Genomic DNA, 26,095 nt, shown 5'->3' on the forward strand with positions numbered 1-26,095 from the left:
CTTCCTCGCAGAGCAGATTCGAGAGTAGGAGGAACGGAAGAAAGAAAGGTAAAATTTCTTCCATCCCTCTAGAATAAGATTTTGTTTATTTTTGATTATTTTCCGAACTAGCCATTTTGCCGGATTCATACTGCATCAATTTTCCCCCTCCCCTGATTGTATTTTCTCATGATTTAATCTGGAATTTTTAAACGTTTAGCTATAGACTTTGGCAGTAGGTATTAATCCTTAAAAATAGCATGAAGCATATAACATGCTATCCTTTTTTCTCAAATTCAGTGTGAAGCTGTTGGCCAAGTTGCAGATATTATTCACATTCCAGCCTTTCTTTGTCGTCAGGTATAATGTGCAGCTTGAAAATAATCAATCTCTAGTGTTATTCTACTATTATTTTTATTGTGTACCCTTAATGCGCAGAGAATATCTCTCATTTTTATTGTATCTAAAACTTGTGTTCTGCATTATCTCATCTTAATTCTGGGCAGTGACTTGTGCCTACTCAGTTTGTTGAATTTATATCAACTACTATTGTTATATTTATGTCACTTGCCTTCTAAGAGCTTAATGGCTTAAGTATGATTTAATACATCATGCACTATTGCATTGAGTTGCTTATGTTGATGTCCCTTTGAGGAAGTTGCAGATTCTCAAGTGCTAAAGAAACAAAGTTGCTTATTATAAGTTATAATTCAAGCATTTTCCTGGAATGGTTTCATTTTTCAACTAAAGGTTAACATGTTTCAATAGAGAATATGTTTTGGTGAATGCTCCAATATTATATGACTCTACAATTTATACCAAGGCAAAAGTACCTAACTACCTATACGTAGACTCTAACAAACATGTACATATGGATAATATAGATAACTAGGTTATCTCCCCAAGTGAGAAAATTGCTATTGGGATTGCATTTTGATGAGAAACCTGTATGGTCAAAAATTTTCAGGTAGAAATACAATTTTGATTAATTGTTTAAATATTTTGTTATAGTTTCACACTATTGTTTGTGTTAATATTTTTAGGTATTAGCTCATTGTTGATTGATTAGTTATAAAGAATGGACAAAGATTGGATGTCAAAGGATAGACTATCACGTGAATATGAGAATGGAGTTGAGTCTTTCTTGCAATTTGCAATGGAAAACACTAATGATCCGAATATGGGAATATCTTGCCCATGTGCAAAATGTGGCAATCTAAAGAAGAAAAATATACAAACTATCAGGGCACATCTGTATTGTAACGGTATAGATATGACATATCATACATGGATATGGCACGGCGAAAGATCTACGATAGGGATTTCACAAAATGAAAGTGACCAAGTAGGGCCAAATGAATATGTTCGTGAGGAACCAATAAATATGGTTCATGATGCATATGATAGTTATGTTGAGAATCCAACCCAATTCAATAAGCTTCTTGAAGATGCCGAGACACCTTTATATCCGGGATGCACTAAATTTACAAGGTTATCTGCAATTGTGAAATTATTCAACTTGAAGGCCAAATATAGTTGGAGTGATAAAAGTTTCACTGACCTACTCAGTTTGTTAGGAGAAATACTTCCAGATGACAATAAATTGCCTTTATCTCTGTATGATGCAAAGAAAAGCTTATCTGCATTAGGGATGGATTATGTAAAAATTCACGCTTGTCCTAATGATTGTATCTTATACCGGAAGGAGTATGAGGATTTAACTAATTGCCCTACTTGCGGGATGTCAAGGTGGAAGTTGGGAAAAAAAATATTATAAATGAAGGAATTCCTGCCAAGGTTTTGTGGTACTTCCCCCCTATTCCAAGATTTCAAAGAATGTTTCGGAATAAAGAGATATCTAAGGAGTTGACTTGGCATGCCGAAAAAAGACTTTGTGATGGATATTTACGCCATCCAGCTGATACACCTTCTTGGAAAATAGTTGATCGCAAATGGCCAGATTTTGGTATTGAGGCAAGAAATCTCAGATTGGCTATATCAGCTGATGGGATGAATCCTCATGGTTTAATGAGTTCTGCATATAGTTGTTGGCCAGTTTTAATGATTACTTATAATCTTCCTCCATGGTTGTGTATGAAGAGAAAATTTATGATGCTCACATTGTTAATTTCTGGTCCCAAACAGCCGAGAAATGATATTGATGTTTACTTAGCACCTCTAATTGATGACTTAAAATGCTTATGGGATATAGGTGTCGAAGCATATGATGCATATCGCCAAGAAACTTTTATGCTTAGGGCTATCTTATTATGGACGATCAATGATTTTCCTGCATATGGGAACATGTCAGGATGCATTGTGAAAGGATATCATGCATGTCCTATTTGTGGTGAAGATACCTATTCAACAAGGTTGAAGCATAGTAGGAAAATGTCTTATACAGGTCATAGAAGGTTTCTACCTGCAACTCATCCTTATCGAAGGCAACGGAAGGCATTTAATGGGAACCAAGAATTTAACCCTGCTCCAAAACCATTAAGTGGCGATGAAGTTTTTGAAAGAGTTGAAAGAATTAATTGTCATTGGGGAAAAATGAGTAGAAAGTCTCAGTCGAATGATGATGTAAAATCATGCTGGAAAAAAAATCAATTTTCTTTGAACTTCAGTATTGGAAACATCTATACATTCGACATGTTCTTGATGTGATGCACATTGAAAAGAATATTTGTGAAAGTCTTATCGGAACGTTACTTGATATTCCAGGAAAAACAAAGGATGGAGTAGCAGCGAGATTAGACCTTTTGGAAATGAATGTCAGGACAGATTTGGCACCAAGGATGGGGGAGAAGAAAACATTTTTGCCAGCAGCCTGTTATACACTTAGTAAGGATGAGAAAAGGAAAATTTTGAATTCTTTGTTTGGAATACAACTTCCATCATGTTACTCATCTAATGTTAAAAACCTCGTGTCGTTGAAGGACTTAAAACTTATTGGCCTTAAGTCACACGACTACCACACTTTAATGCAACAATTGCTTCCTGTGGCGATACGTGGTGTTTTGCCCAAACATGTTAGAGACACTATCACTCGCTTGTGTTTCTTCTTCAATGTGTTATGTAATAAAGTGATAGATGTTTCAAGGATGGATGATATGCAAAGAGAGATTGTGACAATATTGTGTTTACTTGAAAAGTATTTCCCCCCTTCATTTTTTTGATATAATGATTCATTTAAGTGTTCATCTTGTGCGGGAGGTGAAACTGTGTGGACCGGTTTGGTATAGGTATATGTATCCATTTGAAAGATACATGAAGATTTTGAAAGGTTATGTGCGAAATCGCAATCGACCTGAAGGGTGTATGGCTGAATCTTATATTGCTGAAGAGGCTGTTGAATTTTGCTCAGACTATCTGTCTAGTGTGCACACAATTGGGATCCCATCAAGTCATCGACAAATAGAACTTACTAAGCCTTTATCAGGTGCAGTAGTCTACTCCACTACTCACGATGAGTTGACGCAAGCACATCGTTATGTATTGGCAAATGATGCTGAGATTGATCTCTATATCGAGTAATGTATCTAACTTATTAATATTTTAATGTGGTTTGCTTACATTCTGTTGGTTTATTTATACCAAATAATTTGATTAGGGAACACATGACGTATTTGAATGCAAGATTTCCTCGTAAGGCTAAGTCCAAGAAGTGGTTACAAGATGAGCATAATCGAACGTTTATTACTTGGTTGCGTGATCGTGTAAGTTTCTTTAGTATTACATATTGGCATACATTCATTTTCATATTTATGCATAATTAAAATTTTATTGCATAAAAAATTTAGGTTGCTGATGTAGTTGACCATTCCACTCATCAAGTTTCAGAAAGATTGATGTGGATAGCTCGCGGGCCTAACAAGCAAGTACTAAAATACTCTAGCTATTTGATTGATGGGGTTACTTATGCTACAAAAGAGCGTGATGCTATACGAGTTGTTCAAAACTCCGGAGTCAGCTTAGTTGCAAAGACAATGCAAGTTGCAAGTGCAAAGGATAAAAATCCTATTGTGTCAGATATGGTTTTTTATGGAGTTATAGAAGAAATATGGGTAGTTGATTACCATAAATTTCAACTTCCAATGTTTAAATGTAATTGGGTGGAGCATAATAACGGCATTAAAGTAGATGATCTTGGTTTCACATTGGTAAACCTCAATAGACTTGGATTCAAATCTGACGCTTTTATCCTGGCAAGCCAAGCAAAGCAAGTATTTTACATTGAAGATCCCGAAGATCCTTTATGGAGTGTTGTACTTGCAACACCAAACAGAGACTACTTTGAATACCTAAAGGGCGAAGAGTTAGAGGACACTGCTATCCACTATCAATGTTTTAGTAGGGGGTTACCATCAATGGATATTGACGGAGAAGATGATAATGAACCACCATGTATTCGTGAAGACTGTGATGGAAGTTGGATTGACAATATTTAATTGCTGAATTTTTGCTTTTGAATATAAGTGTGTAAACAATTTACCTATGAGGATGAATTTGTGGACAATATTAATATGTTATATTCCTCACTTTAATTCGAATCAGATATGTTGTGATGTTATTGCAAGTTTCTGCTTTTATCTTTTATTTTTTTTCATACTGTTGTGAATTTGTTGGTGTAAATATATCATCTTGCTGTGAGTTTATGCATGTTTCTAACTAAACTTATGTTGATCAGTCTAAGTTGTTACAGATCAATGGATTCTACTAGAAAGAGTAAGAGAATAGGGCAACTTGCAAAGTTGGACAAGGGTAAAGAAGTCATTACAGTTGCCCGTGAAGAGAGTTGCGAGGGTGATAAAGTGTTGGATTCCAAAGACACTATCTCCTCAAGAACTTCTAGAGGTCGCACACAGTTGGATAAGATTACAAAGCAAAGAATGCAAGGTATTAGAAATGAGGTGTCATTCAATAATTTTGGACAACCGATAGGACCAGCTGCTGTAGCCATGCAAAGTTACATTGGTGTCTTGGCTCGGCAAAAGGTTAATATTAAATACAAGACATGGAAGCAAGTCCCAATTGCTGTCAAAGAATTAATATGGGAATCAGTCAATGTAAGCAAGTTAGCATGTTTTAACAATTATAATATTTCACTACTAATGATAGATATATTTTATGTTTGTCTTAATTAATCTTATTAATGTTTTCCACTTATTTGATGTACAGTTGATTTATAATGTTGACTCAAAGTGGAAAAAGGGATGTTTGAGGTCTGCAAACAGTAAGTGGAGGCAATACAAGACCCATCTCACCCAAAAATTTATTTTAAGCAGGCGTGACAAACCTGAGGAGTTGAATGAGCCACCTGTTGGCTTTGAAATTACAAGAGAAGATTGGCGTGCGTTTGTCATTAGTCGCATTTCTGAAGATTTCATTGTAAGATTCTAAATTTTTTCTTTTGAAACTATTCGATCATAATTCATTATGTATTATTCAAATTTGATATGTCGCCTGTTTGAAATAACTAGAAACTCAGTGATCAACAAAAAGAGCGAAGGAAAAAAAATAGATATCCTCATCGACTCTCACGCAAAGGGTATGCACGCTTTGCTGAAGAAATTGTAAGTATTTTTAAAATATATTTCCTCTAAGAACCCTCTAATTGATTCACATTAAATTATTTCACATTTGTTATTTGATTTTTCTTTGTTGTAGGGGACTGAATTATGTGATGATAATGACATCAATAGAGCTATTATGTGGAAGAAAGGACGCGCCAACAAAGGAGGAGAGTTTGAAGGTGAAGATTTGGTGGACACAGTACACAAGATTGTAAGTAAATTTTCATGTTCTTCTGATAATGACTTCAATATATCTTCTAGTTTTCGAGAGTAAAGTTGCATGCATGCATACCCTTTGCGTGAGGAAGCCAAGGCAAGCAGTGCAATGAGGAGTTTAACAGCCATTCCTTGCATAGCTTGAATTCTCAGTACTAGAGCATGTATTGAGGAAGTAAATGGTGAATGAATGCATTGAGAGCTTAGAGGTGACGGGTTTATATAGAACAGATGTGGATTTACTAGGTATCTAGGTTTGAAATGTTCTTACTTGGAGAAGAGATCAAGTCGAAAAGTCTATTACATGCAGTGGTTTACTTGGGGAAGAACCGGCCTGGACATCAGTATTTTTTAAACCAATATTGCATATCCTTGGTAATTATCCTTGGTAAAGTACTGATAATTCTTTTTAATGTTGCATTACAGGATGAATATATACAGCAAAAGAGGGAGGGTAAGCTGCAATGCGAAGGAGCAAAAGAGGATATTCTTACCAAGGCACTTGAAACTCAGGAATATTCTAGGCGTGTCCGGGGTATCGGAGGTCATATCAACCCAACAATCTATTTCAATGTTGGTAGAACAAGGAAGAAATATGATGTTACCCTAGATATAATCGCTGAGCATAAAAGGGAGCTGAAGGAGGCGAAGATGCAAATTTTAGAACAAGATGTACGCATCCAAAAACTTGAAGCATTAATGCATAAAAGGGGTGCATGGGACAATTCAATTGATGACAAAGGCAGTTGCTCGGTGAAGTTTCATCAGAAGAATATTGAAGAAGATGACGTACAGATTGTGGGTAAAGACGAAGTTTTACAGGTAAAATACAAGTTATAGTGATATTCATTATTATTATAGCATTATAAACTAAATATAATCAACATGTTTTTTTTAATATTTTAGGGTCAATCAGTTGCATTGACATTGGAATCTTGCTCAAATATTGCTGCATATGGTACAATTGTTTGTTTGAATGACATGGAAAAAATGCTTCATGGTATTCCATTTCCCAAGAATTGCATTCGAGTCTCCATTGATCAAGCAGTGGACAAATCCGCTCCTTTGCCATATCCAATTCCAAGTGAATGTGAAGTAATTGGTGATGCCATAGGAACTGTTGTGGCTTGGCCTGAACATCAGATTGTGAAGCAAGATGAGGTATATGAGATATTATATTTCTAATTATATTGTCACTTTATTATTATATTTCTAATTATATTGCCACTTTATTATTATTCAACCTAGCTATCTAACTTGTTTATATTTGAAATTATTAGAAGCCTAGAAGGAAGAAGTTTGAACGAAAAAAATCAAAACCTACTTTGTCAACAAGTGTCCCAAGAGCATTACATATGTTATATTGTTATAGTAAGCATGCTCTAGATGGAGGAAAATGTATATCAATGTGCTTAGATAATGAAGTGTTTGATGAAGATTGTGAACTTTTTCTTGACCTTGAGGACATCAATTCTTTGTATCATTTGGAGGCAATTTCAGGAAATTTGATCGTTGCCTACATATGGTAAGTAAGTTTATTTAAGCAATTTCAACAACTTTATCATCACATGTTTGCTTCCCAATTTTAGCAACTTATTATGGTTTATTGTTACAATTTCACCAACTTATTATGAGTGATCATTATTTTTTAATCCACATGATTGTTTTGTTAGTAAATTTTATTATTTAGTATCTAAATATTATTTTCTCGGTTGCAACTGCATTGCTTTACTTATGCTGGGAAATTACTGCATTGCTTTATGTTTGCTGGGAAATTCTAATATCTAGCAAGACAGAAAATCCCTGATTTGAACTGCAAGAAGTTTACTAATATTGTTGTGTGAACAAGTTTACTCTTGAAAAATTCAACTTCTAGTAATTTTCTCATACCATGTTATTCTCATTAAGTTAATAGTTCATCATTTCTATTGAGAGGTTTAATAATATCAATTGATGTGGTACACTTTACATAAATATAGCTCATTCATTTTCAACCGGCCCTTAATGTTTGCCTTCTGCCATTTGTTCTTCTAGACAGGAAGTACTTTGCTCATATCTTTTTTCTTGTATATTTTTAAGTATCTTAAATGTGCTTGTCCTCAAGAAATAAAAGAATTTGCATGTATACATTTCTGGTATGTTTAATATGCAAGATTCATAGTAAGTTCTCATGTATGGATGTTACTATCATCAGCCATAACTTAGTGTTATGAGTGATCATTATTTTTTCCAACTTATTATGAGTGTTTTGTATCTAAATTTTATTATTTAGTATCTAAATTTTTTTTTCTTTGCAATGATAGGTGTCTGTATAAAAAGATGGTGAAAGATACCAAGACAAAGAAATTCAGATTTATGAATCCTCACAAACTCCCATATCTGGCAAAAACGGCACAAGACAAATCAGTTAAGCTTGAAACCCTGAATCAAAGGGCAACTCTTTTAGCAGATAAGCTGACAAGTGCATCAACAGATCAACTAGTGTTAGTGCCATGTAATGTCGGGTAAGCAAGAAGTAAAACATCACTTTCAATTGCTTCCTTTCGATAATTTATTCAATTTTATGATCTAATCCTATGTATTTGCCTAGTTTCCATTGGAATCTTAGTGTTATTGAACCTTACAAGGATGCTATTTACTTGCTGGATTCCCTAAGTTGCCGCATTCGCGATGATGATTCAAAATACGTAATGGAAATGTGAGTTCAGATTTCTTTTAGTAAATATTTATTATAATAAAAATCTTATTTAACAAATATTCTTAACGTATGAAGGGCCTTAAAATTGTTTAATTCAACCAAGGGAAGGAAAGGTAGGAAAAATGTTAAGTGGGAAGTAGTTAAGGTATGTGTACTTTTGTTTAACATATATTGTAATGTGTATAATTTTCATTAACAATTTGACTCTAATTACTATATATAGGCTCCTCAACAACCGGATGCGAAACAATGTGGTTTTTTTGTGATGCGCTTTATGAGAGAAATTATTGAAGAAGTTGAGACTATTGAGAGAGATTCGCTGCAATCAATAGTAACATTATTTAGCTTATCTCAAATTATTTGACATAAACTATTTAAAATTGCAAAGTGATCAGTGTTGATTATTTTTTCCATTAACATAAATTGTGTATGCTCACAGTTCACAAAAAAAGGGTACTCTCGTGAACAAATTGATGAGGTTCGGTCCGAGTTGGCGGAGTGCATACAAGATCATATTTATGAATAGGTATGGAATGATAGTTGCCATAATTCTATTTAGATTTAAGTTCATGGAATGGTGGTTTTTTTTGGTGGAATCATAGTTAATGCCAATTTTTTTGATGCAGTGCATAGTTACCAGATCGACCTTGAGCAGTTGACCCCAAAGAAAAGTTGTCACTGAAGTTTAAAAACTTGTGAAAATTTTTAGTGAATGATGATGTTTTGTGAATGATGATGTTTTGGAAAAATTGTCACTTAGGTGAAAGGATGTTTTCTGGATTAATATGCAAGTACAAAGCACTGTATTATATGTTATTCTGTAAAGTTCTATCAGTGTAAATTATCTAGTTTCTTTATCTAGCTTTTGTTCCACTATTGGGTTTGTTTTTCTAATAATTACTCGTGCAGCAAAATACTGAGCAAGAAGCTATAGATCTTATAATCAGGTAAAGTAGAAAAAGTTAACTACTTCATTATGCTTTCATCTTAGTATTTGTATATTTGATTTGTCTTCTTTGAACCAACTTCAAGTCAAAAAGCCAGATCCTCTAGTCATCTTCGTATCTTTGATCTAAAAAGCTTCTGAAACAAGTCATCTTCTCCAAGCATATATATTGGCCATGTTAAGTGACACTGCTCGTGAGGGGATGCAGTGGGTGGCTGTTCAGAAGACTGCTCGTGAGGGGATGCAGTGGGTTTCAATTGGCAATGAGGTGACATAGTAGGTTTCAACCGACAAAGAGGAACACTTCAGTTTTGTTATTTTTCGTGTGCCAGTTGGCAGATGGAATGAATTTTTTTCCCTGTGCCAACCAGCATGGACAAAATTTAAAACTTCGAGGCTTCTAAAGTTGTTGGTCTCTTCCTGATCAATACTTTTAATCTTCCATCTTAACTAAGGTAATATTTCTTCGCCATTTCGTGTTCTGATGTTTGGATTGCTATGGATGGAGAAGTTGTGCAATAATTCAGAGTGATGCCACCGTTGGGATTCGAGGTGATAAGTTGCAAATTTCTAGGCTAACCAAAACAATGTGGGTGCTTCTCATGTGGTGTGGTAGGATGTCTTAAAAAGAATAGGACAGTAAGATGAGTAATTTACTTTTTTTGATTGCTTGATCAGATGGCCTTTGGACAAATGCATAACCATAAAAGATGGATAATTCAGAATATTGGTTATTAGGGAGAAAGGTGATAGAGATCTCATTTACGATGAGCCACACAATCTTTTCAAGAAAAATAAAGTTCTTATGTGCTTTATATTAACTTGGTTTTTCTCTAATGATTTCTATCTGTTTGTATTGCAGGTTCTAAAATATAGTAAGCATTGTAGAGTCTGTGACAAATGCGTTGATGGCTTTGATCATCATTGCAGGGTGAGGGTTTTCTCCATTCACAACCTTATATGTTTTGTTATCTTGTAGTAATATGCAGTATTCATCTTTCCTTGTAGTGGATCAATAACTGCATAGGAAGAAAAAATTACAAAAGGTTCTTCATCCTCATGGTGTTTGCTCTTCTCTTGGTAAGCACAAATATTTCCTACCATTCCAATAGTTGTATTCATTAATCATAGTGATTGACACTATTTTCTTAGTGTAGATTTATCATCTGTGTGCATCAACTTAGAAGATACTATTTTCTTAGTACGTGAAGGACCTGATACATAGAATGCATTTTATGTCAGGTCCTTTTCATTCTGATTGACTATTGATTGGTCTCCATGCTTTGTGCACCTTGGGCCAGCTTATTCTGCAGTGGGCTGTTGGGATGCTTGTGCTGATACTGTGTTTTGTTGAGAGAAGGAGATTTTCTGCTGAAATTGTTTCAAAGCTGGGTAGTAGCTTTTCCTTGGCACCCTTTATCATTGTGGTGGTGAGTACTCAGAAGAGAAAATGAATGAAAATCACACATCATAATGAGGATTTTTCAAGGTTCTGATACTAATTTGATAATGTCTCTATAATGCAGGCTGTGTGCACTTTATTAGCCATGGTTGCTACTCTTCCAGTTGCACAACTTTTCTTCTTCCATATTCTTTTAATAAAAAAGGTACACTACTTTCATATTTCTACTTGTGACACAGCAAACACTACCAGTTACACAGCTCCTACATTTATATAAAACAAACCTATGTATCCGGTCAAATATCTCTATTTCAAGGAATATATCTTTTATATTTTCAAATTCTTTGCATTCATCCATACACTGAGCATTACTGAAACTTATTATCCAACTGAACTATTACAGCTTGTTATTTAACTGATAGATTTTCCATAGTGGAAAACAAATAGTAGAATTTGAACGATATGGTGTTGTTTATTCATCAATTCTGGAGAAAATTGACACTTTAACTAGCTCATGCTACTCTACATGGATGCGCTTACAGGGAATCAGCACCTATGATTACATTATTGCTTTGAGGGAGCAAGATCAGGAGCAGGAGCAACTTGCTGTTGGTGGGCAGCAAAGTCCGCAAATGTCCCAAGTGAGCTCTTTTACTGGACTAAGCAGCACCAGTCCGCAAATGTCCGCAAATGTCGTTGTCTTTTACTTGTATGATACAAATTTAATTTGTGGATCAATATGTATACATTTTGTTTGTATAATATAAAGTTTTATTTATTTGTTAAATAGTCTTATTATAAAAATGATTGTGGTTGTGGATATTCAATTATATGTAAATTTTGAGTATTTTTTATAATTTTTGCTATTTAATTAAGAAAAACACTATTTTTTATAAATTTAAAAAGACAACGTTTTTAAGTAATAAAAGACAACGCTTAAAAAATAATGTCTTTGAGACCAACCACAACGCTTTTAAAGCGTTGTCTTTGATATGTGCATTTTTACAACAACATCTTTAACAACGCTTTTTAAGAACGAATAGACAACGCTTAAAAAGCGTTGTCTTTGTGACCAACCACAATGCTTTTAAAGCGTTGTCTTTGATATGTGCATTTTTACAACAGCATCTATAACAACGCTTTTTAAGAACGAAAAGACAACGCTTAAAAAGCGTTGTCTTTGTGACCAACCACAACGCTTTTAAAGCGTTGTCTTTGATATGACTTTCTACAACACCATCTACAACATCACTTTTTAAGTACATACGACAACGCCAAAAAAGCGTTGTTGTTTAGCTTTTTTCTTGTAGTGCATCATTGGTCCACCTAATGCCAACTCACCAATGAGGTGGCAAAAGGTCAAGTCAAAATTAACCTTTGGTCTTCCTTCTTAAGTCAAGTCAAACTTGACCCAATCTCTTCCATGGTTGATCTAATATAACCATTTGATTCAAGCCAACTTAATATAATGAATCTAATTCATTTAATTAAATTGATTCAATGAGTCAAAATCTAAATTAGACTTATTGAACACATGAATCAACTTGAGTCGAACTCAAGTTAGCCCAATTAGGATTACTCTTAATCCAATTTGATTCATCAAATGAATCTAATCCTCTTGGTTCATCATATGAACCTAATCTCCATCTAATTGTCCTAAGTGTGTGACCCTATAGGTTCTTGTAACGTTGGCAATGCCCTAAACCCATTTAGGAGCATAAGTAATGAGCGGTATCTAGCAACACATCATTACTACCCAAGTTACAAGAATGTCGAGATCCGACATCACCTTGTGACTACTAATTGTGACTTCTCACAATATGTGACATTGTCCTTCTATCCTAGACATCTAGATTGATCAATATGAGGCATAGACCGTGTCATCCTCTAATCAATCTAAATCTTGAACTCCAAGTAGACTCACTCGATCAAATGAGCTCAACATCTAATGTTGACTCATTTGGGCATGGCCATGCACTTATTGGTCTCACTCTATCAAGAATACCGATGTCGCTCCCGTCATATGGGAGGGATAGATCCCATCTACATCACTCACATCCCTCTACATAATTTGTTATATACCCAGTAATCGCCTTTATAGTCCACCCAGTTACGGGTGACGTCTGACGAAACCAAAGTACATAACTCCTTATGTAGGGATCCATGGTGACTTCAGGTCCAAGGACTAATAGTCATACTAATAGCCACATGAGAAAGTATATGACACTCATATAAAGATCCATGATACTTTCTCATGGCGGGACATTCAGTATACATTCTCCAATGCATACCCATGTGTCAACTTGATATCTCCATATCCTTGACTTGTGAGATCAAGTCATCGAGTTGACCTACATGCTAGTCTTATTGCATTAACATTGTCCCTGAATGTTAATACTCTACTAGGAATGATTTAAAGTAGTGTTCCCTATATCATCTCACTATCGATTCAACTAATCGATTGATATAGGTATGAACCTTCTACTCAAGGACTATTTGGCACTAATACAAATAAGTATAATAACCAAACAAATGCCTTTATTAATATATAAGAATATGATACAATGAGTCCATACAATCATCAAATGATTGGCTCTAGGGCTCTAACTAATAGGCGTTAGCTATTCTTACTTCCATAAAGGTTTCTTAGTTCAAATTACATAGACGATTCAAAGGTAAACATAACAAAATACGAAATTTAATCTGGATGGTCTTGAGGTTGTACTACCCTTGTTCCAAGCTGGTTCATTGGTCAATGCCTCTTGTCTCGTTTGTCTCATTATCTGAAAAAAGTATAATCTGTGAGTCGAGAGATTCAACATGTTCGAAATAATGTTATGCATTAATTAGCGACTATAATCTACTGTACTAAGGGAAACTACATACTAGATAACTTGGGATCTCCCTACAAGCATATTATGCACATAAGCATAGGCATCAACATAAGCAAGAGAGAATAAACATGAGCATGCATATTAACAATCATAACAATCATAATCATGAGCATGTACATGGGCATACATGAGCACGGACATAGTATATCATGAACTTAACATATTTATAGCATAACATATACTTATACATAGCATATCATAAACATATTCATAGTTTAACATGAATTGAAACTTAGCATATCATGAACCCAACTTATTCATAGCCTATCATGAAAGTCGATATTGGGTTTCCTCTGGGGCCTTGTCCAGTAACCGGGCTCCCTTTAAACGAGCTCTCTATTAGGCCTTTTTCCTCACGGTATCCTCATTAAATCTTGATTATTATTATTATCATTTTGTTATATTCAAATTACTCGATATTGGGCTCCCTCTGGGGTCTTCTCCCAAAAATGGGCTCCCTCTGGGGCCTTCTCCCAAAAACGGGATCCCTCTGGAGCCTTCTCCCAAAAACGGGCTCCCTCTGAGACATTTTCCTGTAAATAGGCTCCCTCTGAGGCCTTCTAAACAGGCTCCCTCTAGGGCATTCTCCCTCACGGTATTCTTATTAAATATTTATTAATTAATTTATACGATATTGGACTCCCTCTGAACTGGACTCCTTACACGCGCCTTATTAATCCATTAATTAAATGGACTCATTAAGTGATGACACATTTAATTAAACCACCTATTAATTAATTAACAAATCAATAATATATCTTTCTTTTATTATTATTATTATTATTATTATTCCTTTAACGATTTTGTAGCTGCTTCCTTAACCAATTAATTATTTAATAATTCATTCATCTACAAATTCAATAAATTTGTAATTAAATCACTCGACTCACCTAATAACCTTTTAATTAATCAACTAATTATTTAATAATTAATTCATCTACAAATTCAATTAAATCACCGGTTAAACTAAGTCATGCATTAACCCATTCCTAACAATATACAAACCACAATTAACATGTCCAATTAATTCCTAAAATTCAGAAATCCTGATTGTAACTAATCCATGCATTAATCCATTCCTAACGATAGTTAATCGAATACAAACAACAATTTAACGTGTTCAATTAATCCCTTAAATCAGTAATCATCCCTTTTTTTTACTAGTCCATGCATTAACCCAATTAATTAATTCTATTAATCAAGATAATATGATAATTAATCAACCAATAACTTAATTAGTTTGCTTTTAATTAATTCCATGAGTTCCAACTAATCAGAATTAAATTACTCAATTAATCCAATTTAAATAAGTCTGTAAATATGAATTAACTAAGCAAGGAGGTCATCAATTCGCCAATTAATTGATCAAAGTACGAGGGAAATCCTAATCCAACTAACCTTCACATTGATTACTTAATTAATATATAACAGATATAAATTGAATACACATTTACTCCACTTAATTGATCCCTTAACAGAAATCATGACATCAATTAATTCATGTAATAATCTATTAATCCAATTATTCAACATATTAAAAAATTAGTTACCGTATAATATACAGATGAGTTAATTCAATTAATTAATAACTATCAAATTAATTACTTAAATAATCACTAATGAACTTAATAATCTATTAAGCCTTTAATTCATTAATTAATTAATGGATTATTTAATCACGATAATCAAAATTCAATTAGCATATTTAATCAATTAGCCCAAAAAATTATTCATTCTCTATACTTATTAGTCAATAATCAATTTACTAGCTGATAAATTATTTAACCCAATTAATTAATGTCGTTAACAAGATAATCTAATAATTAATCAATCAACGACATAATTAATTTACTTTTAATTAATTCCACCAAATATTCTACCAATTATTCAATCCATTCATGAATCAATCCCATTATTTAATCATTAAATCGATTTGCCTAACTTAATCAGTATTTAGTCGACTAATCAATCAACTAGTAAAAATCCTAATTTAACATGTACTTTCATATTATCAAACATGATTATTTTCATAACACGTTAAACCTCCATGTTTATTTTCATAACACGTTAAACCTCTAACCGACACTAATCCCTATCGTATGAAGTTATCATGATTTATAATTAAGAAGAAACATAAACATTAACCTAGAATCTAAAATTCGCATATATTACTTATAACATTATTATGATAAGATGTAAGAGGACACATACACATGCCTAAACATAGTATGAAATTTATCAAAAACCTAGAACCCGAAATCTACATAGAGTGCCCAAGAACTACATGATCTGGATTCCACAAGACATAGAACTAATGTTCCCTACATTAACAAAGTAGGGAACATGCACAATTCATATAGGTTGAAACATGATATCATTAACAAGAAAAACAAGCTAACCTTACAAGCTATAAAAATTCTGAAACTACACAAGACTATAGAGGCTAATTACTACATAACATGGTGGAGAACATGCCTTTAAATCTTTGGCTACCAACTCCCTCTTTTTGTCTTCCCTTGGGGCTCTATAACTGGTGGAGAAAAATGGGAAGGAGAGGAGCTCCTTAGGGCCGACAGCACCTCAAGGGGATGGGGCTTTTGGGAGGTAGGGTTTTTAAAGAGATGGAGATGAACACTTTGTCTAAATTTTATCCTTCAAATCGTATAATTTATTTATCTCTTTTTTTTTATATATACTTTATTTCTGTTATATGTTACCTACATAATATATTAAATCATATTTATTTTTTTTCTTATTCTTATTTAATTATATATTTTATTATATATAATATATTATTTATAGAAATAATATGTTATATGTTATGTTTCTTATATATATATATATATATATATATATATATATATATATATATATATATATATATATATATATATATATATATATACTTATTTAATTTTATTATGTATTATAATTTATATTATACATTTTATATAATATATTATATATATTTTATTTCTATATTAATTAGATGAATAATCTCTATAAATTTTATCCCTAAATGCTAATTCCTTTAATTCCTATTACCTAAGTTTTATCTACATGTTTTAATTTCTTACTTGTTTAATCTTTATTTACACTATATAATTTATATAATATATTTTATATTATACATAATATTTCTTTGTTAAATGTTCTTACATTTATTTTTATACTATATATATATATATATAATTGTTAGTTAGAGCCCTAGAGTCAATCATATGATGATTGTTGTATAGACTCGTTGTATCATATTCTTGTATATAAATAAAGACATTTCTTTATGGTTATTATACTAACTTGTATTGGTGCCAAATAACTAAGTATAATAGTGTCATTGAGTAGAAGGTTTTTATCTATATCAATCGATTAGTTGAATCGATAGTGAGATGATATAGAGAACACTACTCTTAATCATTCCTAGTCAAGTATTAACATTCAGGGACAATGTTAATACGACGAGACTAGCATGTAAGTCAACTCGATGACTTGATCTCACAAGTCATGGATATAGAGATATCAAGTTGACACATGGGTGTGCATTGTAGAATGTATACTGAATGACCCACCATGAGAAAGTATCATGGATCGTTATATGAGTGTTATATACTTTCTTATGTGGCTATTAGTATGACTATTAGTCCTTGGACCTGAAGTCACCATGGTTCCCTACATAAGAAGTTACATACTTTGGCTTCGTCAAACGTCACTCGTAACTGGGTGGATTATAAAGGCGATTACTGGGTATGTAACAAATTATGCGGGAGGATGTAAGTGATGTAGATGGGATCTATCCCTCCTATATGATGAGAGTGACATCATTATTCTAGATAAAGTGAGACCACTAAGTGCATGCCCATGCCCAAATAAGTCAATATGAGATATTGAGCTCATTTGATTAGAGTGAGTGTAACGACCGAAAATTCTCAAAGTTATTTTAGAAATATTCTATTATTTTCTAGAATTTTAGGATATTTTTCTGGAATTTTTAAAATAGCCGAAGTAGCAAAATTAAATAAAAAACGTAAAATTGCCTAAGCGGAAATTGAACCCGAGACCTATGGACTCTATGACATATAGAGTGACTTTAGTAACTAAGGGGCCCCAGCAGTGGTGTGCTGAAAGAAGAGGAGAACAATTCTATTTAAGATTTAGTTGGGTGGTATTAATTACTTAATATAAATAGGGAATTAAGAGAGGAGTTATTATTTTCTAAACAACAATTCTCTTCTCCCTCACCCTCACCCGACGCCGCCCCTCTTCTCCTCATCCTCTCTGCGCACAAGCCCAAGAGACCTAGGGTTCCATCCCTAGGATCGTAGGAGGACCTTCCGACGACAACTCCGTCACGAGGACGTTCCTCTCTGCGAGAAGAACGCATAGACGTAGGAAGATCGTGGAAACAATCTTCTTCTCCGGAAATCTAGCGGTCGGATTGTAAGGAAAGTTAGCGCAAGATGTGAGTAACCCCTCACCTGTAGTATAAGTAGCTAATTACATGCTTTTATGTCCTTAGTTCTCTCTTATGTTCTTAGTGCAGCCATATGCAGAGATAGAGCACACCAGGTGCTCGATAAAATGCCTAGCACAGTTATATGCTACAGTAGGCATTTTAATAGTTCAGTTAAATGTCATAGATGCATTTTAAATAGTATACTAGTCTTGCTCAGTTTATATGGGACTACGGTCCAATGGGTGGGCTCCCATAGTCGCCTCTAGGTTCAGATAACCTAGCTCTAGGTTCAGATAACCTAGTAAAAAGCAAGATATGATAAATCAGTTATAAACAGTATTTTACTTTATCAGTGGCACTGTACTGGACTTCAGTTGTCCTTGGGTTGGGCTCCCATAGCCGTCCCTAGGTTTAGATAACCTAGTAACCCTACTAGATTCGGGATTTGCTACCTCGGGCCTAGTTAGGGATGCGCGCACAACAAGTACAGTTGTCGGGCCCATCAGCAGCATGTTTAGTATTTTTATCTACTTATGAAAATAATTTTTCAAACTTCACAAAACAGATAAGTGAATTCAGCTTAGCTTCAGTTCAGTTTTCTATTGATATAGCAGACAGCTTTATGTTTAGTTCTTGATTGCCATGATTTACATGCTCATGTGCCATGTTTTAGCATTTCTAGTATGATTCTCAGCTTGCATATCGGCATAACACCTTTAAAAAAAAACATGATTTCTGTAAATGCATGTTTTTGTGAGGTAGATGGTTTCTTGCTACGCTCCCAAGCTTATAGTTGCATTTTCCTTATAGTGCAGATAAAAATAAAGGAAAGGTGGAATATCGGAAGCTGGAGACAATGCGATGAAGATGTGTATGAGAAAGAACCTAGAATAAAGATCCTTGGGGGAAATTAACAAATTAAGAACTTAGTACTTCTTATAGTATTACTTTTCTGTACTTTTAGATGTTAAGTGTCATGATTCATGAGAGTATGCACTATGTTATGCTTAGATTGTTATTTGTCATGATAGTAGATAGCTAACCATGAGTAATGGCATGCCTAGTAGTAGTGTGGTGGTTGTAGTTGAATTTCTGAAAATTATGTATGAAGTCGGGTCTGATTTCTGCGGAAGTCAGAAACCCAATCGATCAGCCGATCGATTGAGCAGTCCTCAATCGATCAGCCGATCGATTGGGAGAAGTCCCCGCATACAGAACGCTAGTGAGTCGATTAGCTGATTGATTGGGGAGCTCCGATCGATCAGCCGATCGATCGAAACACGATCTGTCGTGTACAGAGAGCTGATGAGTCAATCAGCTGATCGATCGGCCATGGGTCGATCAGCCGATCGATCGGGAATTTAATCATTCGAATAGAGAGCTTCTGAATCGATCTCTGGATCGATTAACCAGATTAGATTGATCAGCCGATCGATCCAGTTTTGACCCCGTGCACAGTAGCGAGTTGAATCAATCAGTGGATCGATCAGACAACTCCAATCGATCAGCCGATCGATTGGAATGTCTGATTTCAGCTAGAAGTGCCAAAATTCATATTTTGACCAAATAGGAAGTTAAGTTCCCTTCTTTAGCATGTGCACAACTTCAGAAGTGTACTCTAAGAATAATTTCCAGAGTTCATAGTAAACAGTAGAGACTTTTATTTAGTGCAGTCTTTTTCTTTTCCGCACAAGAATTGTTAGCATAATGTAACCCCCGACCTTACAGTCTAGTAAGTAGAAGGCGGATCGTTACAGAGTGGTATCAGAGCGAGGTTCCATACTCCCTCCACACACACATCAGCATTAAACCTGCAGTTCCAAGTAAGAATACCTCTCACTTTATTATGTTCTTGCTTTCATGTTTATAGATAACTGTAGCATGTTCATATATGATAACATCTAATATGATAGTAGAAATTATATAAACATAATTGTATTAGTTATGTATGTTCTCTATTTCCCTATAAAATGGTACGAGGATACCCAGCTAGGAAGGCACCAGCTACTGAGCCCCAGCATGAGGCAGGCAGTTCAGTCCCTCCCCCAGACCTTATAGCAGTAGTGGCTCAGTTACAGAAACAACTAGCTGAGCAGCAACAGGAGATAGCCACTCTAAGGGCTAATCAGCAGAACACTCCCACTGTCACTCTAGAACCTAACTTAGCAACCACAGTAGTGATAGAGGTTCCACCAGTCCAGCCTACAGCACCAGCAGCCCCAACAGCAGGGGCAAGGAGAGAAGCTTATCTGATCCATGGCAGAAGATCAAACCAGAGAACTTCTCAGGCACCAGTGAACCATGGGATGCCCAAGCCTGGTTCAAAACACTGGAGAGTACGATGGAGCTTCTGGACTGGCCAGAGTTTGAAAAGGTGAAATGCACCTCATTCTACCTGACAAGAGACGCACGTATGTGGTGGGAGAGGATTAAAGGGAAGCGGCCAGTGAACCAAATGACATGGGCCGACTTCGAAAGAGAATACTTCGAGGAGTTCTTTCACATGCGGGTCACAAACTGCCACTACGACGAGTTCACTGAATTTCGTCAGGGCAACCTTTCAGTTGAGGAGGCCGTGAAGAAATTCAACAGACTGGCTCGTCTGTGCCCTGAACTAGTCAGCACTGAAAGAGAACGAGTCTGGTTGATGCTCAAAATGCTAAGGCCAGAGATAGCAATGAATGTGGCCAGCGGCGTCCATAGGCCGCAAACTACAGAAGAACTAGTAAGTAGTGCTCTTACCACCGAGCATTACCAGAACAGCATCAAGCAGCAGAAGCAAGCCCTCTCATAGTCAAAAGGCCAAGGAGGCTCCGGTACTCAGAAACACCAAGGCCAAAGCTCTAACTGGAAAGGAAACTCCAATCACAAACGTAAACTAGGGAGTTACCCAAAAGGAGGACCAGCTAGTAAACAGCCTAGCTATCCCAAGTGTTCTACTTGTGGGAAATTCCACCCCGGAGTTTGTCGCAAGGGCACACGAGGATGCTTCGAATGTGGCCAGGAAGAGCATATGGCTAAGCAATGCCCGAACAAGACTAGTGTTTCCCTACCACAACCGATTCAGTACAGAGGTAACCCAGCACAGTTACATCTGATGCAGGCCGCTATAGATGGTCCACACATCAGTCAGGGCAGACTAGAAGCCCCCTCAGCCACGACAAATGCGAGGATCTACTCACTCACCAGAGAAGACGTAGCAAATGCCTCGACAGTTGTTACAGGTCAGATTAGTATTTTACAGCAAAGTGCAACTGTCTTATTCGATACTAGGGCAACCCATTCTTATATATCCATAACATTCGTCGAAAAGCTAAAAATATCTCTAGAGGTACTCAGTGGTCACTTTTTGACAACACTACCTTTAGGAGAAATTATGACATCTACGCACTGGCTCCGAGCAGTGCCAGCCATTATAGCAGACAGAGAGCTTTTTGGTGACCTGATATTACTAGAGATGGCTGACTACGATGTCATCTTGGGAATGGACTTTCTGATCAAGTACGGTGCCTCCATAGAGTGCCGTAAACAGAGAGTTGTATTCCAACCCGAAGCAGGAGTGCAGTTTGGGTACATCCGAGAACCAAAGAGGAAGGCCAAGAAGTTTCTCTCAGCTCTAAAAGCACAGAAACTACTTGATTCAGGATGTACGGGATTCTTAGCACATGTAGTCAATACCAGTCCGGACAAGGACCAAAAGCTAGAGGAGGTCCGAGTTGTATGTGACTACCCAGCAACATTCCCTGAGGAGTTACCAGGCCTAGCACCAGACAGGGAGATTGAATTTGAGATAGAACTTATTCCCGGTACAAATCCCATCTCCAAAGCACCCTATCGCATGGCTCCAGTAGAACTGAAGGAACTTCAAGAGCAACTACAGGAGCTGCTCAACAAAGGCTTCATACGCTCTAGTCACTCACCATGGGGAGCGCCTGTATTGTTCGTGAAGAAGAATGACGGGAGCATGCACCTGTGTATAGACTACCGGGCACTAAACCAAGTCACGATTAAGAACAGGTATACTCTTCCCAGGATAGATGACTTGTTCGATCAGCTAAAGGGAGCAGCAGTGTTCTCTAAAATAGACCTCAGATCAGGATATCACCAGGTGAATGTTAAAGAAGGTGATATACCCAAGACGGCTTTCAGGACTTGATACAGACATTATGAGTTCGTATTCATGCCCTTTGGCGTGACAAATGCTCCAACTACTTTCATGGACCTCATGAACAGGGTATTCAGAGAATACGTAGATAAGTTTGTTATCGTGTTCATCGACGACATTCTTATATATTCCAAAACTCAGGAAGAACACGCAGAGCACCTGAAGATAGTACTGCAGACCCTTCAGCAGAACCAGCTGTATGCCAAGTTCACGAAATGTGAATTCTGGCTCGATCAAGTATCCTTTCTGGGTCACATCATCTCCAAGGATGGTATCATGGTAGACCCCAGTAAGATAGAGGCTGTGAGTAACTAGAAAAGACCTAAGAATGCCAGTGAGATCAGAAGCTTTCTGGGACTAGCAGACTATTACAGAAAATTTGTAGAGGATTTCTCCAGGATAGTCTCTCCACTGACAGCTCTCACCAGCAAGAACAGGAAATTTCAGTGGACAGAGGACTGTGAGAACAATTTCATGGAGCTCAAAAGAAGATTGACCAGTGCACCCATTCTGACTCTGCCAGAAAATACAGACACCTTTGATATTTACAGTGATGCTTCAAAATTGGGACTAGGAGCAGTACTGATGTAAAATGGTAAGGTGATCGCCTACGCCTCCAGACAACTCATGGACTATGAGAGGAACTACCCTACTCATGACCTTGAGCTTGCAGCAGTTGTCTTCGCCCTCAAAATTTGGAGACATTACCTGTATGGAGCTCAGTGCAGAGTGTATACAGATCATCAGAGTCTGAAGTATTTCTTCACTCAGAAGGATCTGAATATGTGACAGCGCAGATGGCTTGAGCTAGTCAAAGACTATGACATAGACATCCTCTACCATTCAGGAAAGGCCAATAAGGTGGCAGATACACTCAGCAGGAAATCCAGTGCCACCTTACCATCCCTAGCAACCATGTCACCACCCCTACAAAAGGAGATTATAGATTTTGGTCTCGAACTAGTAGTTGGGCAACTCTCTACTATGACATTAGTACCTACCCTACTTGGTGATATCCAGACAGCTCAGGATCAGGACCCTGAAATTCAGAAAATCAAGCAAGGGTTAGCAGAGTCAGAAAGTGGAGAGTTTCGAATATCTGATAGTGGGGATTACATTTTGGTGACAGACTATGTGTTCCGGATCAGGAGGAACTACGGAGGAAGATTCTAGACAAAGCTCACAGGACTCCATATGCGATGCATCCTGGTTCCACCAAGATGTACCAAGACCTAAAGAAACATTTTTGGTGACCTGAAATGAAGAGAGACATCGATAGATATGTCAGTACCTGTCTGACCTGCCAGAGGGTTAAGGCAGAACACCAGAGACCAGGAGGAGTTCTGCAGCCTATTCAGATTCCAGAATGGAAGTGGGAGGATATTTCTATGGATTTTATAGTGGGACTACCCAGAACTACGAATGGTTTTGATTCCATCTGGGTAATAGTCGACAGATTGACTAAGTCAGCCCACTTTTTAGCTATCAGGATATCCTACTCCATGTAGCAGCTATCCCAGTTGTATCTCAAGGAGATCGTCAGACTGCATGGAGTCCCACGGACCATCATTTCAGACAGAGACAGTAGATTTACATCACACTTCTGGGAGTGTGTACAGTCAGCATTGGGCACCAAGTTAAAGTTTAGCACAACCTTCCATCCTCAGACAGATGGTCAGACGGAACGAGTAAATCAGGTACTCGAGGATATGCTCCGAGCGTATGCCCTAGACTTCAAGGGAAGTTGGTGCAAATATCTGTGTTTAGCAGAATTTGCATACAACAATAGCTATCAAGCCACCATTGGCATGGCACCCTACGAGGCTCTCTATGGGCGGAGGTGTAGATCTCCAATCTGCTGGTATGAGAGTGGTGAACAGAAAGAGCTAGAACTTCAGACAGATCTAGTAGCAGATACCACAGTAGCTATACAGCAGATCCGCCAAAGGATAGAGACAGCTCAGAGCCGCCAGAAAAGCTATGCTGATACACGACGTCGACCCTTAGAGTTTTCAGTGGGGGATACAGTATTTCTCCGAGTGGCTCCCATGAAGGGAGTAATGCGTTTTGGGAAGAAGGGCAAATTAAGTTCCAGATATGTGGGAGCATACCTTATCACCAGAAAAGTTGGCAAGGTAGCATATGAGCTTGAGCTACCCAAGCAGATGTCAGCTATCCATAACATATTTCATGTCTCTATGCTGAAGAAGCATATACCAGATGCCACACAAGTGATTGAGCCTCAGTCGGTACAAGTCTGCGAAGACCTCAGCTATGACAGTCGGCCTATTCAGATAGTACACTGAGCAGTTAAGAAATTACGGAACAAGGAGGTACCTTTAGTAAAAGTTATATGGTAAAATCACACAACAGAAGAGGCAACTTGGGAAACAGAAGCTAGTATGAGGCAGAAATACCCAGAGTTATTCTAAGTTCGAGGACGAACTTTTTATAAGGTATGGGGGATTGTAATGCCCAAAAATTTTCAAAGTTATTTTAGAAATATTCTATTATTTTTCTGGAATTTTAGGATATTTTTATGGAATTTTTAGAATAGCCGAAGTAGCAAAATTAAATAAAAAACGTAAAATAGCCTAAGCGGAAAATAAACCCGAGACCTATGGACTCTATGACATATAGAGTGACTTTAGTAACCAAGGGGCCCCAACAGGGGTGTGCTGAAAGAAGAGGAGAACAATTCTATTTAAGATTTAGTTGGGTGCTATTAACTACTTAATATAAATAGGGAATTAAGAGAGGAGTTATTATTTTCTAAACAACAATTCTCTTCTCCCTCACCCTCACCCGACGCCGCCCCTCTTCTCCTCATCCTCTCTGCGCACAAGCCCAAGAGACCTAGGGTTCCATCCCTAGGATCATAGGAGGACCTTCCGACGACAACTCAGGCACGAGGATGTTTCTCTCTGTGAGAAGAACGCATAGACGTAGGAAGATCGTGGAAACAATCTTCTTCTCCGGAAATCTAGCGGTCGGATTGTAAGGAAAGTTAGCGCAGGATGTGAGTAACCCCTCACTTGCAATATAAGTAGCTAATTACACGCTTTTATGTCCTTAGTTCGCTCTTATGTTCTTAGTGCAGCCATATGCAGAGATAGAGCACACCAGGTGCTCGATAAAATGCCTAGCACAATTATATGCTACAGTAGGCATTTTAATAGTTCAGTTAAATGCCATAAATGCATTTTAAAAAGTATACTAGCCTTGCTCAGTTTATATGGACTACGGTCCAATGGGTGGGGTCCCATAGTTGCCTCTAGCTTCAGATAATCTAGCTCTAGGTTTAGATAACCTAGTAAAAAGTAAGATATTATAAATCAGTTATAAACAGTATTTTACTTTATCAGTGGCACTATACTGGACTTCAGTTGTCCTTGGGTTGGGCTCCCATAGTCGTCCCTAGGTTTAGATAAGTAACCCTACTAGATTCGGGATTTGCTATCTCGGGCCTAGTTAGAGATGCGCGCACAACAAGTACAGTTGCCGGACCCATCAGCAACATGTTTAGTATTTTTATCTACTAATGAAAATAGTTTTTCAAACTTCACAAAACAGATAAGTGAATTCAGCTTAGCTTCAGTTCAGTTTTCTATTGATATAGCAGACAACTTTATGTTTAGTTCTTGATTGCTATGATTTACATGCTCATGTGCCATGTTTTAGCATTTCTAGTATGATTCTCAGCTTGCATATCAGCATAACATCTTTAAAAAAAAACATGATTTCTGTAAATGCATGTTTTTGTGAG

The 26,095-nt window shown here is 36.5% G+C and overlaps 1 protein-coding gene across 1 annotated transcript; it reads left to right on the plus strand.

The window, feature by feature from the left end:
- The first annotated feature begins 10,410 nt into the window (after positions 1–10,410).
- LOC121979525 (probable protein S-acyltransferase 22) lies at positions 10,411–25,445 on the plus strand. Its single transcript, XM_042531515.1, has 5 exons — positions 10,411–10,495; positions 10,717–10,845; positions 10,942–11,022; positions 11,360–11,499; positions 25,430–25,445. The coding sequence occupies exons 1-5, from the start codon at positions 10,475–10,477 to the stop codon at positions 25,443–25,445; spliced, it is 387 nt and encodes a 128-aa protein (XP_042387449.1). The 5' UTR covers positions 10,411–10,474.
- Positions 25,446–26,095: the final 650 nt, after the last annotated feature.

The sequence above is a fragment of the Zingiber officinale genome, chromosome 5A (assembly GCF_018446385.1).
Source record: "Zingiber officinale cultivar Zhangliang chromosome 5A, Zo_v1.1, whole genome shotgun sequence".
Lineage (NCBI taxonomy): Eukaryota > Viridiplantae > Streptophyta > Magnoliopsida > Zingiberales > Zingiberaceae > Zingiber > Zingiber officinale.